The sequence below is a fragment of the Grammomys surdaster genome, unplaced genomic scaffold, assembly GCF_004785775.1.
Source record: "Grammomys surdaster isolate TR1022 unplaced genomic scaffold, NIH_TR_1.0 203, whole genome shotgun sequence".
In the NCBI taxonomy this organism is placed as follows: Eukaryota; Metazoa; Chordata; class Mammalia; order Rodentia; family Muridae; genus Grammomys; species Grammomys surdaster.
Window position 1 is genome coordinate 4,642,282 of NW_021604648.1, and position 13,290 is coordinate 4,655,571.

Below are 13,290 nucleotides of genomic sequence, written 5' to 3' on the forward strand. Positions count from 1 at the left end.
CCCCTCCCAGCTGCTCTACACAGCCCCTCCCAGCTGCTCTACACAGCTCCTCCCAACTGGCCTTGACTTCATTTTCTCAGCTCTTCTCTGGGTGAACACATCCTCATCTTATTTTTCTGTTCACTCCCAGACTCCTAGACACACTGGGTGTCTTACCCAAAGACCTAAGTGGGGAAAAGGAGAGCAGTGCAGACAGTAGGACCATATGGACCTGGATCCCAGCTGCCGCCCTCAGCGACTGGGTGTTTAATGTATACCTAGTCATTTCAATAGTGTGAGCTTCATTTTGCATTGTGAGAGAATCCTCACTTTGTAATCTGAGGGGGTTGCAATGGCCCTTTCCCAATCTGGGAAAAGTTTCTCAATCTGTTACGCAATTGTGTCTCATTAAGCCTTCAGTTTTTCCTTGCTGTGGACTGAACTGCATTCCCCTACCAAGTTCATACCCCCAACATGACTGGATTTACTTGGAAATAGGGACTGGAAGGGCCTAGAAGGAGGTAACAGAGGTTAAGTCAGGGTATTATTAGTCTGATAGGAAAGGTGTTTTATAAGCTCAGGACAAGGTAGCATTAAGTTTGTCTTTTTTTGTACTTATGCAGGTAAAAGGCCCCAGGAAGTCAAAGCAAGCCAGCAAGAAAGGTCTCACAGAAACAAATTCTGCTAACACTTAATTCTTGGATGCTTTGTTTCCAAATCAGCATGAAACGAATGTACGACTGTACGACCTCAGCCTGTGCATTTTGTCATGGCAGCCCCAGCAAGCCAGCATCCTCATCCCTTTCCTTTCCCTAGTGACAGTGTTCTTCCCCTTTTATAAAGCTGTTTTCTCTGGTATCAGTTGCCCATCTTCAACAGAGGATAGTTAGTATACAGTAGGAGATGCTTTTACGGATACCTTGAATTGACTGACACACACACACACACACACACACACACGATATAAAATAGCAAAATGTGATACTGATGCTTTGTTCTGTCCACATACGGTGCAGTGGTTAAACAAAGATAGTTTGCACATCCACCACATCATTAATCTTCTATTTGTGGTGAAGACATTCCCAATCTTCTATCTATTAAAACATGTTGTGAGCGGGACCACTTTCAATAACTTTAATTGCAGCATACTTTTGTAAGTGCTCTAGTAGTTATTAGTTATTGCTAATTGCCATTGCCTAATTTATACATTAAACTCCCCTCTCCCTCTCCCTCTCCCTCTCCCTCTCCCCCTCCCGCTCCCTCTCCCGCCCCCCCCCCCTCTCTCTCACACACACACACACACACACACACACACACACACACACACACACGAAGGCATTCAGAGTTTGGTGTCATCTATTGATTCACAAAGCCACTGGGGTCTTGGGACATATCCTCCAAACACTACTACACTCTTCTTCTGGGTTTCCAGCTCTGCTCTGGCCCTGAGTTGCTGACAATATTTACACAGTGCTTTCCAGCATACTCAGTGCTCCTCACAGTGGCCCTTTGTTCCTCAGCTCCTCCAGCAGCCTTGGCAGTGGGGACAGCCCTCCTTTCTCTGCCCACAAGAACTCCCACGGGCCTCTCTGTTCCTGCAGACCTCGTTATGGTGGAATTACTCACGAAAGGGTCAGTTTTCCCTCTTGATCGTAGGTTCTTTGAGGGCAAGGCTTGTTTTATTCGCTGCTAAATCTCCAGCACTTACCCATGCAGATAACTCGGCAAATGAATGGAGGTGAAAATAAATAAGAAGACGTTGATGCTTTCACGGCATTGTGGGACGCTCTGATGTAGGCTTTTGTAGGAGTGTTTGGTGAGCCTGAGACTAATGAAAAACCCCACACCTCTCAGACAAACCCCCCATGGCTCCTGCACATGGTGGCTAGAATTCAACTCAGCTCTGGCTGAGATTCAAGCCTTTGCTCTTCCTGTGAACCATAGCATCTCTCTAGGCACAGCCCCACTGCCCCTTTATTTCTGACCCCCTTTACTAGTCACCACCAGTGCCAGTCCCAGCAGAGCTCCTCATCCTGAAGCCAGTGTATACCCAAAAGGTGTTGCAAGGCAGAAGGCTGTACATTTGTCAGTATCACCATGAAGGGAAAGGGGAAAGGTACTGACAGCCCTCACAGCTGATGTACTGGCATCTCTTGTAGGTAGGAGAGACAGCTTTTACTAACTGACAGAGGAAAGAGATAACAGAAAACCCAGCCATCAGTTGTAAAACTCAAACCACTGCTGATAGAACCTCTTCTGTGGGTAACTTCATCAGATTGGTGAGTACAGTAGGAAGAGTGTCTTCTAGCAGGGTGGGGCTCAGGTTGAGGATGCTCTCTCAGCCAGGAAAATAAACCTCCTTAGCCAGTAGCACTGAGCCTCAAGTTATTCATATACAGTATGGAATAGACAGAGTCTAACTCCTGAGTTGTTCAGGAACTTGCAATGTACTAAGCACAGTCCCTACAGTCCCTGGCTCCACAACATCTTGCTGTGATTATGACCCTGGTCCAGTGATGAGGCTTCACTGAGTAAGTCTCAGTTCTCTTAAGAAGATTAGGAATGCAATGCCAAGGAGAGATTCTGGCATCACATAGTTTCATTGTGGATGAGGATGGAGTCTCAGAGCATCCAGGATCTTTCTGCTGAACTTCCCTCAGTTTTCCCAGTCCCCACCCCTGCAGCTCTGACCCTCCTGGGTCCCTGCCAGCAGCATGTGTTTGTTTACTCCCTAAAACAGAAAGACCCTCTTCTCCTCTTCTCTCCTCCTGTTTTAGCTTCTGCCCATGGCAACTGTCATCCTAACTTGCAAGGTTGCCCAGTTATCTCCACGGCTTGGACACTGGTCTGCTCCAGTCTCTTATCCCCACTTCTGTCTCAGGTTAGGTTTGTACCAGCCCTGCCTAAGTAACAGGAAGATCTTTCCCAGAGTTCCTGGTGCCTGTAACTTGAAGTAACTTTTAAATATGTGTGTCAGATTGATCCCAAGTCCTGAAGTGGCTTCCCTTGCTACCCTTGGGATTTGTTAAAAAATAAAATAAAATTTTGCATGTACACATGAAAAGACCCTCACAGATGAGTTCCTGGCTTCTGCTCCAGATACCCCAGACATGCGCACCCCCTTGAAGCTCACACTCCATGAGACCTTCTGAGTTCCTGGAACATGCCCATCCTGTTCCTCCTCAGGCTTCACATTGCTTTTCCCTCTGTGTGATCTGCTTTTCCTCCAGCTCCACCCTTCATAGCTCCCACCATAATCCCACACCCTGCAGTCTAGTTCAGGCTTCATGGGTGCCTCTCTGGAGCATCTTCGTTTCTTATCCTAGTGCATACTGACCATGTGTGGTCATGGGTCTTTAGATATGATATGTAGATAGAGTTCATGATTAGCTTCAAACTTGAGAAGTTTAAGCATACATACAGATTCCAACAGTGCAGGAGACATGGCTATTTGATGTACACTGACATGGAATGGCTGCTTGGGTCATAGGTGATAAAAAGGCAATCAGAAACCCCTGAGTAAATAAATAGCTAGATAAACTGATACGGTCTAAGTCTGTTTACAATCTGGCCTTTGCTGTTCTGCATCTGAGACTCCTGCCTTTCCTCTGATAGTAAAGGTTATGGACACAGTGCTTAGTTCTCTGGGTGGTGTGAAGTAACTGAGCCAAGCCGTTTCCCCTCTTCCCCAGCCTTACATGCAGCATCCGTCTCCTTAGTGCTGTCTCACCTGGGGCCCCTGGAATAACTTCCAAGATCAAGTCATGTGGCTGCCTCATGGCTGGACCTATGCCCTGGGTTAGTCTCCTGTACAGTCCAAGGGCTCTTGGCTAGTGCTTGCTGAAGCAAACAGCAAGGATGAAGCCTGAGGGAGACACCACTGGCTGCCTACCGCATATCTACTTTCCTTGTTTCTGAGAGAACCCTACTTTTGGTTGGAGAGCCATCACAGTAAGCTAAAATTATTCCATTCCAGACATCTTGCAGCCCTGAGGGTCCAGGAAACACACTTTAGCCAAACGGATGCTAAGCTCCATGGTTTAGGAGGAGGTCTTGCTTTCTTACGTCCTCCCCTTTCTTCTTTTCCTCTATCTTCTTTTATTCCTTAATTGAAAGGAAGGTGAGTCCTGGTTTTAGCTCATGACATTCTTAGGCTTGCATCTTACTTTAGTAGAGTGTGTGTCTGTCTGTTTGTTTGTTTGTATATGTGTGTGTGTATATGTGTATATGTGTGTGTGTTTGTATATGTGTGTATATATGTGTATGTATATGTGAGTATATTTGTATATGTATGTATGTGTGTGTGTATATATGTGTGTATGTATGGGTGTGTTTGTATATGTGTGTATGTGTGTGTTGTATATGTGTTTGTGCATATATGTGTATGTTGTATGTGTATATGTGTGTGTATGTTGTATGTGCATGTATGTGTATTTGTGTGTATATGTGTGTATGTGTGTGTGTATGTGTGTGCATAGCAGCCACCTTATGCCCATGAGGCAGCAACTATGAAAACAAAACCCCAGAGCAAAACTGGCAGAGCACAGGGGAGACAGAGCCTTGTCCCCAATGTAACCACAGAACTTCTGGAACATCTTGGGTAGGAGTGACAAGAAGACATCAAAGCCCCTGAAATGGCCCCTGAGTATGGTTCTTGCTCTTCACACACTAGCCATATGTCTTAAGTCCTTCCCACACAGGCAGACCCTTCTGCTGCTGGGCAACCACTGGTATCCTTTTATTACCCCTTCTTTCCTGTCTGAAACTGAAACTGAAAGTTTCAGAACATTCAGATGTCTATGATAAGATACCCAGAGCAGCAGCAGGAATGGGGCAATGGGAAGCCCTGACCTTTGGGGAGCAGGGGAAGCTATTGCAGAGGGCTATATTTTCAGTCTGCAGAGAGAGCATTCTGAGACTCCCAGCTCTTCTTCCAAACAGAGTTTGGCCACGATCGTCAACAGCTGACTTGAGCTGTCCTTTGACCTACGATTTCATCCCACTTATTCCAGTGCTCGGCCTGAATTACTGTATCAGTGGAGGCAAATTCACGGGGCACTGTTCCAAAGGAGCACTGTTCCAAAGGAGCACTGTTCCAAAGGAGCACTGTTCCAAAGGAGCACTTCATTAGACATCCTGCAAAGTACCAATGCCATTCACAAGAAGGTCAGTTCAGTATCGAGGGAGCCAGACTCTTCACTGCTCACCTTCTCCTTGACAGTAGAACTCAACGGGAAGGCGGGGGCGGGAGGGGGGCGGGAAGGCAGGGGCAGGAGCGGCAAAGATGGGCCCACTAAAGACCGAGAACGAGTGCTCAACCACCTTTCTTGGTTGCTTCTTTAAAGTGCAGCAGCTGGTTTTCATACGAACTACTTTATCACCAGATCCTTGAGAACACACTCAAAGGCTGGTGCCTGATGGGAGCAAGGGGAAGAAAGAAGCACTATGGTCCAGTAAGCTTTGGCTAACCTGATTATGATGGTCTGCAGAGAGGGAAAAAGGTAGGTGCAAGAACCTAGTGTTCCTTGCAACAAAGAGCAATGGATTAGGGGGAATCCAGGGAACCCACAGCTAGTGCCACCACAACAGTCCGTCTGTCGTCTCTGATCATAGCCTGCGACTCCAGCAGCCCCCCTGGGCCATAGAAACCAGTGCTTCCTCATCCAGGACTCAGAAGAAAGCCTTCTGGTTCTCATCATTTTATTTTCATACGCAAAATCCTATCTCCATGCCCGGTCAGTACAGTGTTGGTTTCCTGCTTGGAGTAGCATTCCTGGGCGACCCACTTCTGCCCGTGCTTTAGTCGCACAGAGTCACCCAACCTCACAGCCAGATTCTAGGTTTCTAGCTACATACCTCTAGTTCTTGCCATTCTCGAAACTTGGGAGAGATGGCTTAGCATTTACTTTCTATTCTTCTTGTTAATGTGTATCTTTTCAAGTCAAATTTTTTTTGCATCATGTAGGCTGCTTCATGTGCATATGCGGGCACCATAGTGAACACATGGAGATCAGAGGACAACTTGTAGGAGTCAGTTTTCTCTTTGCACTATGTGGGTTCCAGGGATCAAACTGAGGTGACAAGGGTTGGCAGCAAATGCTTTACCTGTTGAGCAAACCCACTTGCCCTCCATTTTCTTTAAACAAGACTAAACCACATATGCATTAAGGAGCAGATTAAATGTTCCTCTAGCCAAAGAGCCTCTGGGACCCACTCAGCAGGATACACCCTTCTCCAGTCCCTTCTCTTGGCCCTTTGATCTGTGCCTCTGGGAATGACCTTCCTTGCTCCTTTCTTTGTTTTGGAGGCAGTTACCATATAAACACCATCTCCATCAATCCAAAACTACTTTCTCCAGGTACTCAGAATGGAAAAAAGCAAGGTTAGATAATGGATGGAAATGGAGGAGAAAAGATGGCAGGAAAGAAAGGAGCTGAACCACTTCCAGTAACTGGACTCAGAACAGACTGATTTCCAGTGGCTGCCCGAAAATAAACAAGCAGACTGGCCCTTTCAATTAGCACCAGGAAGGCCAGCACATGTTCCTTATAAAACCCCCATGGCTAGTGCTTTCTAACAGCGGTTCTCATTTCTCCTGAGTTTCTAAATCCACCGTACGTAGGCCACCTCTGTTACTTGGCAGCTTGGCTTGCCTTGCTGCGGTGTCAGGTTGATCTGTCCTTTTATGCTTTGGCATGAACCCAAAGGAAAGGATAGGTTGCTGGCTGGAGACCCAACATACCACACTGCTAACTTGTCAGGCCTCAGGGTGGCAAGCCACCCAGGGAAGGGTAGTCTCATTGTTAAAGTTTTAGATACTGTAAGATTTTCTTTTCACCATAGTCTTTTTAATGACTTCTCAAGAAAACTTCCCGGATCGATGTGAGGTTCTTACTGATAATTGGAGGCAAGTTAACAAGGGGAAAGTTATGTTTCATAGAACACAAAGAGAAATAAAATATTAAATCATAACCATGACAAATAGCGAGGCTCTTGCACAGTGGGGACCCAAGGGAATTTAGAATTCAAGTTTCCATTCTGGTTCTGCTTTTAATGTTGGGCGAGTCATCTAAGCCCTCAGAACCTCAGCTTCCTCATCTATAAAGTTAAATTGAAGGTAAAACATCTCTTTCAAAGCTGGGGAGATGCATCAGTGAATAAAGTGTTTATCTTGCAGAGACCAGGATCTGAATTCAACTCCCAGAACCTGCATAAAAAAGCTTGGGTGTAGTGGTATACAGAATCCCAGTGCTGGGGCTTGATGGCTAATTAGCCTAACCTAAACAAGGGCAGGAGGTTAGGGCAGGGAGACCCTGTCCGAGGAACAACATCTAACATTATTCTTTGGCATCTATGCTCTCTCACACATACACACACCCTCTTGTCTAAGGCTGTCGTAAGTTACGTAGGACAAAGGACGGTTTCCAGTGCATACTAGATGTGCTTCAGATATTAGACGAATAAATGAACCAATGAACATATGGAAAACAAATTAAATATAAAAACTCCAACAAAGGTTTGATCCGGGTGAGGAGGCAACATGCTAAGAAGGGGGAAACCCTAAGTGTTCAGAGAGGCTGGTGTGGAATCACACCTAGTTTTCTTGCAGCATCTCTGAAACCTCAACTTCCTGATTTGCAATGGGGAGGGTTGTCCCCTTCCAGAGTTAGTGTAAGTCTCAAAGGATGAATCTAAAAATCCTATGCAAACTGCAAGAGGTGAGTTAGACTTTAGCTGGCTGGGTATTCCTTGCCTTGCAGGGGGGATCCTGTGATGTCACTAACACCTGTGGTCAGCAAGGCTGCCACCTTCAGGGAGTTGAGGAGAAACAGTCCCCTCTGATTCTAAATCTCCCTATGCTAGGGGGAGGTTATTATTTCTGAAAGCAGATGCTATATTTTATTCTAAAACTAGCTTGGTTTCCGTGGGCGTGTACACATGTGTATGTGCATGCATGCATGCGTGTGTATGCTTGCACACATGTGGCACACATCCAGTTTAGTGAGAACTGTGTCAATGCCAGGTCTCTGTGGAAATACTCATATATCCAGTTTGGAAAGTGCTTTTAGATATTTTTTCCAAGGCAAAAGATAAACTCATTTGATTTAAAGTTATCAGCTGGTTTGCATTAAATAGGGGGAAAAGCAAAAGCATATACAACGCAGGCATTCGTTAGGCACAATTATTTCTCCCGTTACTTAATTACAAGCAGACATAAGTACGCTGAATTCTGACATCTCAGGTCTTCTTAAATTCCCGATCTGTGTTTCAGCACGTAATGAAAGGAGGGTCATACTCCACTCTGTGTGTTAAGCAAACCCAAGAGTTATAATTGTATATTGGGACCATAATGACTTTGCTAAAGCAAGGCCTAAACTTTTAATTAACCTGCCAAGACAAATTACAGCTCACAGCTCACAGGTAACGATCATGGACAGCTGAGACTCAATGCTGGAGACTCTCGGGAAAGAGGGATTAATAGCAACATCAGAATCAGTCTGTTTTTGTATTAAAAGAAAAAACAGTGTTCATTAAACAATCATTGTAGCTTGAAGGGAGGCAGACAGGTCAGAAAGACAGTGAGAGAGAATGGAAGAGGAGGGAGGGGGCACCCTCCTCTCTCGAAGGCTCGGCTCCCCTCTCTAGAGTACGTGCAGTGGCCTGATAGGTGCCAGGCGCTCACTGCTCTTTTTCCTAATGCTCACAACGTGGATTGCAAACAAACACTTAAGAATTTTTTTCCAGGTAGGGAAGGGCTGGCCCACCACTGACAATCACAAAAGTAACAGGGAACCACAGGGGAAGGAAGGGGCAGGAGTCAGTGGCTTGGGGTGTTTTCAGGGCCTTGTTGACAAAGAGTACCGGGCACTCCTATCTGTCCACAGACCCAGGGTTTCTGAAGGAAAGACCAGGAATCCAAACTTCTCCTTGATGCCTTAGCTGATTCCTCTGTCTAGTAGCATTTGAGAAGGACCATGACTATAAGTTTAAAACAGGCACCGTAGTATGGGCTCCATTGGGTGCAGCTTTCCCAGGCCTGCTGGAGTACATTCTGCATTTTAATCAGACCCTCAGGTAGTTCTTCAGTGTACTGATATAGAGGAAGTATGAGAAAGCCTATCTCTCACATACATGAAAGGGTTAAGAGACAGTTTTAGTCATCTAGGTGAGAGGAACCAGGGTGAAAAGCAAGACCATGATCTTAATTATAACAGAACAGTTTAGTATGCTCTGACAAGCCAAGAGTTGGCAAAGGAAAATCCCACTATTTCCTTACAGTTTAAAGATGCATATCCTAATTAAATGGCTTTCTTTGGGAGTTTAAATTAATAACCTTTCATATTTATATTCAGTTATTAAAACAGAAATCTGACTGTAAATGCTCCTAGCTCTGTGTGGGCCCAGTGCTGTGTACCTCCTTGTGAACTGTGCCTAGAAGGAGTACCAGGCTAGGAGACTAGGAAACTCTGATGCCATAGGACATGATAACTGTGTCCCTAAATTAAAGCCACCATAGCAAAAAAGACTATATTTAATGACTGCTGCCTAACAAAACTGAGAAGCGGCAGCCTCACTATTGCTGAGGCCAGCCTCCAGCCTCCAATGGGAGTGATTGGGAGTTGCAATGTTGGCCTCCATGTCAGCAATAGCTACTAAGACACAGCTTCCGATTACAGAATGTTTTAAAATTAACAAAGTAATTAATTTGTTTTTTGAGACAGGGTTTCTTTGGATAGCCCTGGATGTCTCGGAATTCTCTGTGGACCAGGCTGGCTTCAAACTCAGAGATCAACCTGTCTCTACTTCCCACATGCTGGGATTAAACACATTTGCACCACTGCCTGGCAAATCTATTTATTTTTATTTTCTGTGCATTAGTATTTTGCCTGCATATATGTCTGTGTGAGGGTGTTGGGTCCCCTAGAACTGGAGTTATAGACAGAGGTGAGCCGTTACATAGGTGTTGGGCTCTCTGGAAAAGCATTAAGTGCCTTTGACTGCTAAGCTATCTCTCCAGCCCCAGATTTCAGAATCTCAAGAAACCAAGGGATAGAAAAGAGTAAGAATCTGTATGATATTAAAAGCCAAGTTCACAGTAGAGCTTCTGGACTAAGCCAGTTTTCTACTACACTACACAGGAAACTGCCAGAGGGAAACCAGTAGTATTGCAACTGGCAAGACCTGGACTGCCAAGGGTCCTGCTGAAGGAAACCTGGCAAAGGTCACGCTCTTGCCTATTCCTTACCAACCAAGTGGCATTGCTCATGAGACTCAATGTGTATTGTGGCAATAGACTACACCCCTGGTCAAAGACAACACAGAGGGACATTTCCTTCATCAGCAACAGTTGTTGGATGCCACCTCTGCTTTTTTTTCTTTTTTGCCATCAAGGCAAAATATTAAGGCAGAATATAGCAGAAGCATATTAACCATGCTCCATTTAACAGAAAGGTTCGCTCTGCCTCAATACTAAAGGCAAAACTGCAAATAAGAGGGAAATGGGCTGAAAAAAAAACTACTGCTGATTAAGAAGGAGAATTGGGATCTTTGAAGAATGCTGGAAACTTAGTACCAAGTCAAGAAATGTTCCTTCAACTCCATTTCCCATGTCAGAGAGACTCCCAGCAAAGGTGCACTCTGAAGCATTCACTAGGCAATATTCCTTTCCAAGAGCCTTGGCCATGGAGCTGTGTTCTGGCTAAGTTCTAGATACCAGGACACCCTGTGTCAGAGAGCAGGATGGTTCTAGTCTCAGTGAAACCCCAGTGCAACTGCAAACTGCTCTGCCAGCCCCCATCTCTGTCATTTTCACTCTCCAATTTATTGTCTTCTCTCATCGGCCAGCGTCTGCTGATTTCAGAAGTAAAAGACAAACCCAAATCAAACCAGAGCCAACTGGCAAGTCAGCAAATTGAAGTCAGTAAGACTTTAAAGACAGGTGAGAGACAAGTGCCAATGAAGGACATGTGACTTATGTGTGGTTTGTCATCCAGGATTCCTATCTGAATGTGAGTTTTGCCTCCTAGCTCTTGAGCGGCAGCTGGTGGTTCGCACACCTTATCCAGCCAGTCCATTGGGGTGGCCTTGCGTGCTCTGAGAGGCAGCTGTAGCCGTGGGCAAGAGCTAGAGCTACTCAATTCCAGTTCCAATTCTAATCATACTCAATTCTAATTCCTCGAAAGTATCAACTCCTCAGTCCACACAACCTTCCTCTCATCCAAAGACACCAATAGAGGGGTAGCTGCTTACCAATGGTGGTGGTGAGAAAGGAAACCACTTCAGACTCTTTTCCATCATTGTAAAAGGCCAGGTGCCAGATTCCTGAATCCAGATACTGGATGAAACCGGTCTCGTGGCTGGATGGAGGGACGGTGCCCCGTGACTGGCGCTGAGGACCCTCCAGGCTCCTTGCCTCTTGGGTTAGGAGCCTTCTTCCATCCAGTAGCTCCACAAAGTCAAACTAAAGCACAAAGAGAGTAAAGTTAGCAGTGAACTGACGCCTCCACCTGCCAAGCTCCATGCAGGGCTTCTCCCGTGCAGCCTAGAAGGGAAGAGAAGCCAGGAGAGCAGACCGAACAAGTCCTCCCTAGATCTACAAATGTCATGGTAATATTCTTCTAACTCATTTGTGAATGTGGCAAAATTAATGATTATTCATTGTCTTGCTTTGTTTTAATTTTGGGACATGCAAACCGTTACCTGATCATGCATCCATTAAGACAGCCATGCTTTCTTTAGTTGGCTGGTGCCTCAGTTGAAACAACCCAGCCGCTTTGCGATCACTGGAGGTTCATGCAAGCACGGATGGGAATCTTAGGAACTTGGAGTGGGACTGGAACACTGGGTAGGGTTGGGTTAGTCATGGGTTGATTTGGATCAGCTCAAGATTTCATCAGTGAAATACAAGCACGGACTGATCCAAGACTGTTGATGTGAAGCTCCAGGAAAGTCCAGCACGCAGTATGATCATCAGGAGGATGAAGCCCGGCTGCCTCACCCTGAGCAGCCACCTAGTTAGACTTTAGTAGATGGAAGATATTTAGCCTATCTGGAACAACGCTGATGCTGTGAAGTCCAGGTGTGCATAGTGGGTCTGTGGTCACCAGAGATGATGCTCATCTATTGCTCTGTGACCTGACCTTTGGCTAATACTGGAGCTAAAGATATTACATACGACCTCAGAATGGATGATGGATAGTTACGGCTTTGATGACTTTAGCTCCAAAGCTAGCATGTGTCTTGTATGTGTACCTGTGCGTGCGCACACATGGGGGTATGTTGCACAGGCCTCTGTTCTCTCTGACTCATGACTCCTCCTTATCCTATTTCTTTCTTTTCCTTCCCTCTTCCTGTATTTTGGTGTCAGAGACAGACTCCAGAGTCCAGCATGCTAAGCACATGCATTGTCCATGAACTACACTCCCAGGTACTTGGTTAAGTTCTTTGTTCCTGATACATGTGTCCAAATAAATATGCAATCCTGAAGAAAGGAGGGTATGCAAGAGGCATAGAAAGCACTGTCTATTTTGAGCCAGCTCCTATGCTAAGGGTTCTATGAATGTTCCTTGTTATGAGAATTCTGCAGGGCAGTTACTATTATTTCCCACCTTATAGATGAGGAAACTCTTGATGAATTGTGGACCCAGGCTTGCATAGTCTATGACAAGAGGATTCATGAAAGTCTCTGGGTCATATTGCCTGGGATTTTGGAGGTGGTGTAGTCGCAGAAAGGCAGTTGTGAAGTGTCCTAGAATTCTCTGAAAAAGATCCAGAGACCTAACCTCACTCTTCTGGAAGGCAGAATGTTAGTGGGGGAAATAGATGAGTGGCCTATACAATAACATGAAATTTCCTTCAGGCTTTAGGAGCTGGCTGGGCTTCCGGCCTAGGTTAGGACCTGAGTGGACACCCAAGAGGTTATAGTTAGTGTGTGGGATCCAGTTACCTGAGTATGGGAAGGAGGAAGGCCTTTTCTGCCGTAAATGCCAACCAGAGCTGCTTTCCCCAGAGACACATTGAACTTTAGATGTACAGGGTGGTCTATGAACACCTGAGATCTCCAGAACGTTCCAGGCGGAATCTTCTGGGAAGCCCGTCTTCCCACATCAATTTCTCCAGAATCTATGAAACTGTCTTCTGGAAATAAACTACTTGGCTTTCCTACCGAGACACAGGGAAGGGAAGACAAGAACATTCTGGTTAGTAACACACAACAAGGAACCAGCATCTGTCCCAACATCCAGAACTCCACTCTGCCTCTCACCCCAGAGGTCTGCAGCCAGCTCCCTGCCCTGCTCCTCCTCCTCCAGA

The 13,290-nt window shown here is 45.7% G+C and overlaps 1 protein-coding gene across 5 annotated transcripts in view; it reads right to left on the bottom strand.

Moving 5' to 3' along the window:
• The window catches only part of Tenm4 (teneurin transmembrane protein 4), a 725,631-nt gene that overhangs the window by 162,506 nt on the left and 549,835 nt on the right, over positions 1-13,290 (bottom strand). For all 5 annotated transcript variants that reach the window (XM_028770606.1, XM_028770607.1, XM_028770604.1 and 2 more), the window contains 2 exons: positions 12,926-13,140; positions 11,230-11,440 (listed from right to left, as the gene is read on the bottom strand). In XM_028770606.1, the coding sequence (XP_028626439.1) occupies positions 11,230-11,440; positions 12,926-13,140 (426 nt within the window). The remainder of the gene's footprint in view (positions 1-11,229; positions 11,441-12,925; positions 13,141-13,290) is intronic.